Here is a 5,193-nt window from a genome sequence, read left to right on the forward strand (position 1 = left end):
GTTGGTTCCACTACCCGTGTGTTAACGTAGAGAGTAAACCGAAAGGAAAATGGTATTGTCCTGACTGTAGGAAACTTCAGCAATTCAGTCGGTGCGGCAAGAAAAGGAAATGTACAGTGTAAAATAATTGTATAGAAACTGTTGCTTGAAAAGAAGCTTATGTGATTTTTTTTTAATGATGCCTAACATGTTGCAAGTTCCAAACATTGTTCATATTTAAAGTTTACTGAAAGTGTAAATTTGTAAAAAATATTTTGCTATGTTTTAATATAGCAAATGTGAAATATGTACACTGCATATTTATATCCTTGGGAGTTAAGCAGCAATGAGCAGATTGTAACAGTATATTTTTATTTGAATTCATTGGTTTGTTGTTTCAAAGTTGTTTGTGTCACATTAAATCTTATTAATTGATACCAGGTTTTGAATTCTAATGTGTTGCGTTCTGAGAAAACTGGGCATAATGCATGTGCGTAAAGTGTCGTCCCAGATTAGCCTGTGCAGTCAGCACCAGCAAATCAGAGACAACACTTTCCGCCAATATTGGATTTTTGCTGAGACTATTTAAACGAAAAATGTCAAAAGCGAAAGTGTTGTCCCTGATTAGCCTGTGTGGACTGCACAGGCTAATCTGGGATGACACTTTACGCACATGCATTATGCCACTCGTATATAGTAAATCATGGTACATTTGTACATAAACAAGTTAATGTTTGTATAAAATTCATAACAATTAAGTACGCTTTATGTTCATAGTTTATTTTATTTGACCAGGTTTTGTGTAATTATTTCATAAGCAAACAATAATGAACATCCCATTATACTGCCAGTTCTTTGCAAACAATAATAAACATGCACTTATTTTACACTGCTAGTCTTTGTTAATTATTTATTGCGCTTTTAGTCAAAGTTCACAATTGATTCACACAAATTAACAAGGCCACATGCAACAGTTGCAACTTTGTCCATTACACACCTTCCTTCAATATCTTTGTTCATGAGAAATGATATTGGCACAGAACCATTCAAGATAGAGTACTTTTGTCTGACACTTCCGATCACCCTCTCAACATGGATTCTTGAATGTGCAAGTTTCCTAGTAGATTCCACGTCAAGAGGTGAAAGTTGATCTTTTCCTTTTGTGAATGCTGGAATCTTCACCTCTGCAGACACCATTCCTACGCTTTCAGCAATATTGAATCCCCGGTCAGCTAGCACTAGGTCCCCGGGCAGCAATTAATCTAAAAACCCACAGTTTTCAGTAATGTGCTTGTCGCTTACACGACCACCCCATCCGTTAGAAAGATATGAGACAGTTCCTTGAGGTGTGATGCCTATTAAATATTTAACTGTATGATGATGCTTGTACGATGACCACGTTTCAGCACGTGCAGTTAGTCCACTGGGTTTTTCGCAAAAAACTTCAAAACAATCAATGATGACTGTGCATTTTTTTGCAAAATTCTTTCTAAATTCCATTGGCATAGTCTTTTTTAAAGGCTCCTTTTCCGGCCATCTGATGAGCCTTGAAAGTCTTTTATACAAAGTTGATATACAACTTGTAAACAGTCTCGACACAGTCGGCTGGGTAGTGTCGAACTCGTAGGCTAAGAATACATTGGACATGTTTAGTCGAAGTTTAACAAGAGTTAATATGAACATCTTAAACTTCCCCATAACAAAGCTTGAAGGAAGAAAGTCTTTAATATGTTCGAAGAGTATAGTCAGGGTCAAGAAATCCGGCAGTCCAGTGAAATGTTTTACTTTCTCGTTGTTATCTGCAAAGTAATCAATTTCATATCGAGTCGTGTAACCATTCAATCGCCGTTTCAGTTCCATGTTTTCAACTCGAAGTTGCTGAAGCTCATCCTGCATCGCAGTCATAAGCTCTAAGCCTATGTCTGTTTGACATGAAATTCCAGTGTCAGTAACTGCTGGTTCAGGGAGTTCTTCATTCTCTGAACACAGGTTTACATCCCGGCTTTCAAATGCTGAAGCTGACAGTAGTCTTTTTCGTTGGCGAGCATACCTGTCAGGACAAGGCTGCTTTCTCTTTAGACCAAGGTTAACAGTCGGGGCCCAGTCAGGATTTAGTTGGTCATACAAATTAGATTTCTTTCCTGAAAAAAAGACAACTTTTAATAAGGCTCACTTCTTGGTAAAAAGTAAAAACAGCCGACAACAATTTAACTGATACACTTGACGAAAGTCAAATTATAACTTCCTAACAAGATGAGCGTTGGCTTTCGGACAGTTATTTATGATTAGTCTCCACTACAGATCGTCGCTAGACTTAAGGTTAATTTTGATATTATTTACGAGTTTTTTATTCGGACTAATAGTCTAATTTTAGAGTTGTCCATGTTTACCTGTTATGAAATGCGAAGAGCACACACGAACGTTGTTTTCGTTCTTGTTCTCGAAGCTCTGACCAATATTTGCCAGCCATGTTCGCCGACGAAGTCTGCAAAGTTCTTCATGCTTTTCTCCTTGAGTTGTTGTTATTGCCGGAAGCCGATAAAATTCAAGGTCATGCTCTCTATCTTTTCTATTAACACAGCCAAAAATAGAATACTTGACGACCATTTTTACGTATTCGTTCTATATTTAACTCTTCTTTATACAAAATAATTCTCCGTGACGAAACAGGATGTTTGCCTATCCAAATCGAGGCCTTCAAAATGGCCGCCGGATATTTGATGACGTCACGTGAAATACTTGAGTCACATTCTAAGTCATCGACCAATAATTTTGGTCGTGAGCGTCAGGTCGACCATCATTTGGTCGACATTTACATTTCGGTAGGTCGGTAGCGTTTGGTCGACAATGTTTGTGGTAGACCGACCATGTTTGGGGTCGACCTAGAGCTCTTAGTATATAAGGGACTGATTTTCAGCGAGTTTCAGTTTGCAACGCGACATCTTAAAGGCAACTCCTTCACTTCGTTGAAGTAAATAATAAAATAACATTCATTTTTAGATTATTTTGAATATTTTAAACTACTACGTGTAATTTAAAAGCTAATATAAAGAATAAGATAATTATTATGCATTATAGCATCACATTGAAGTCTATGTTGGGCTCGCAGTGTTTTAATTCTAAGTTGATCTACGCAATGTAAACCATGACGATTTTTCTTACTGAATTAAATGTATAGCCTAGATACTGCACACTCATATTCTAATGCTTGAGAACGGGAGCTATTTTACATACTGTTGAATGACAATTTGACTAAACATATCGTTCCATAGTTAATTGTCTTCATATGTTACATGAATTAATGTTGTAAACACGGAAACGTCGTCTTTCGATTCATTGAAGGTTACACACTACCAAGTAATATTTACTATCGCTCGGAACGCAACAATACTACGGATACACATGATACGCAAAGACAAACCTCTTGGGCGAAGTTATTCCAATCAACGAGACTGTGCTCGGATATTCCTAGTTCGCGAGCTATAATGTCACTGGTCAACTGGTTTAGCCAGTAATACGTCAGCTTAATGGTCTGAGCAGGGTCAGGTGAGTTCCGCTAAACCAACTACCCTCTCTGAAGGAAGTCTTTTTATTGCAGGCCCTGTAGGAACATCGCCAAACACATCGGTCCTTGCTTTAGTTTTTGCCTCGAACAAGAATAACCTTTCAACACAAAGTCCCACAAAATCGCCCAACAAATTTTAATTTCTGAACCAAAATAATTAAACCGTCTGAATCTCTGCATATGCTACGTAGATCGTCGTAAAAAAAGACATTACTACAAAAAATACTACTTTGTTTACGTTTTCAGGGTCGTTCTGCATATCATTAAACGTTGACCAATCAAATACGACTATTTTGTCACGTGAGATCACGTGATGGGTCACATGGTATAGCGTCATCAAAATGGAATTTCATTAATAAAACGGATGCGATATTAAGCAGGTTGGTTTTGATATCATTTTGAGTAAATAACTTCGTTATAGAACGGAGTTTTTAACCCTACTTTTTTACGGGGATTTCAAATATGATGTTATTTTTCATTATATAGCCAATTTAATCATTTTCGACGCGCTTTTGTACGACTCTGTATTTAAAATCACGTGACGCGCGCTAAGCAGCGCAACAAATATACGCTTTTTCATTCTTTTTTACGTAGCGGTAAAGTTCAATCGTCCCAAACTTCGCACAACACCCTGATCGCATCCGGTACAAAGTCTAAACCCAAACTTACCCTAATTTAAAGAAATCCCTTTTCAAAATCAAATTGAAGCTATCAACTGACGCTGCCTTGAGCAGGACTGCCCCTGTAGTTGTTTTTGCTTACCAGATTGGGCAGCGCTTTATGAATGAATGCCGCAAGTTGTTAAACCATTGAGATTGCGGTGCGGTGCACTAGGCAGAATGATACACATGTGTTCATAGTATTCGTGCTATGGTGATTGTTAGTACTAGAATTAAGTGCTTCCCATTTCAAAGGGAAGATGTTTGAACCCTTCATTTTGTTTATTTTGTTGGCTTAACATTTATTCACCACTAAGTGTTCAGTTTTGAAATTAACTCCCCCAGAAAAAATTACGTAATGGAGCACTTGCTAAAAATCTAATGATATTGTTTAGAGAAGCGATGACAATCCTCAGACCCCGTTATGATTACTTTTTAGAACGTTTTTAAACTTATTTTTAAATATTTATTGTATATCGCACAAAAACTACACTTTTTAATTATAATTCTACCAAACTTAACTATACTTTAAATTTTTTAATTAAAATGTGTAATAAAAGCTCAATTATATTATAATATTATAAATATTGTAATGCTTTACCGACTCAATAGCTAGGTCAGAATAGAAGTATACCATTGTAACGAAAAGTAAATAGCATATACTGTTTCTTCGCTGCAATCCGACGTTGAGGTAGTCGACAAACGGGTACTAGGTTGAAAACCTCATCTGCTTCGATACATTTTTAAACCACATCCAGCTCGTGACCACAAGATCGAGTCCATCGGGTCAAATGACAACCAAGACGATTACAAGTTTCAAACATTTAATTAGTAATAATTGAATACAATCTCCCTTAATTGAAAAACAAACAAACAATACAATGAGCTGTCAGTTTTCCACGTACATAAAATTCTTACACAACACGTGTAGAAACGAATATACCGAGCCATAGCAAGGGTTATGCAAAAGTTACATAAAAAATAACCCTG

At 36.8% G+C, this 5,193-nt stretch overlaps 1 protein-coding gene across 2 annotated transcripts; it reads right to left on the reverse strand.

Annotated features, from left to right (window-relative positions):
- Window positions 1-742: 742 nt before the first annotated feature.
- Window positions 743-2,675, reverse strand: LOC127845821 (uncharacterized). 2 transcript variants are annotated; one of them, XM_052376971.1, is made up of 2 exons: window positions 2,433-2,675; window positions 743-2,120 (listed from the first exon to the last, which is right to left on the reverse strand). In XM_052376971.1, the coding sequence occupies exons 1-2, from the start codon at window positions 2,584-2,586 to the stop codon at window positions 1,237-1,239; spliced, it is 1,038 nt and encodes a 345-aa protein (XP_052232931.1). In that variant the 5' UTR covers window positions 2,587-2,675; the 3' UTR covers window positions 743-1,236. The 2 variants fall into 2 exon arrangements, with proteins under 2 accessions (XP_052232931.1, XP_052232930.1); XM_052376970.1 differs by having other exon boundaries at window positions 2,370-2,667.
- Window positions 2,676-5,193: the final 2,518 nt, after the last annotated feature.

Source organism: Dreissena polymorpha, chromosome 9, assembly GCF_020536995.1.
Source record: "Dreissena polymorpha isolate Duluth1 chromosome 9, UMN_Dpol_1.0, whole genome shotgun sequence".
Classification (NCBI taxonomy): Eukaryota; Metazoa; Mollusca; class Bivalvia; order Myida; family Dreissenidae; genus Dreissena; species Dreissena polymorpha.

Coding starts and splice junctions, on each gene's coding strand:
- LOC127845821 (XM_052376970.1), bottom strand. CDS start 2,586: ATGGTCGTCAAGTATTCTATTTTTGGCTGTGTTAATAGAAAAGATAGA. Junction 2,121..2,369: donor CTCTTCGCATTTCATAACAG/GTAAACATGGAC, acceptor TCTTTTTTTCAG/GAAAGAAATCTAATTTGTAT.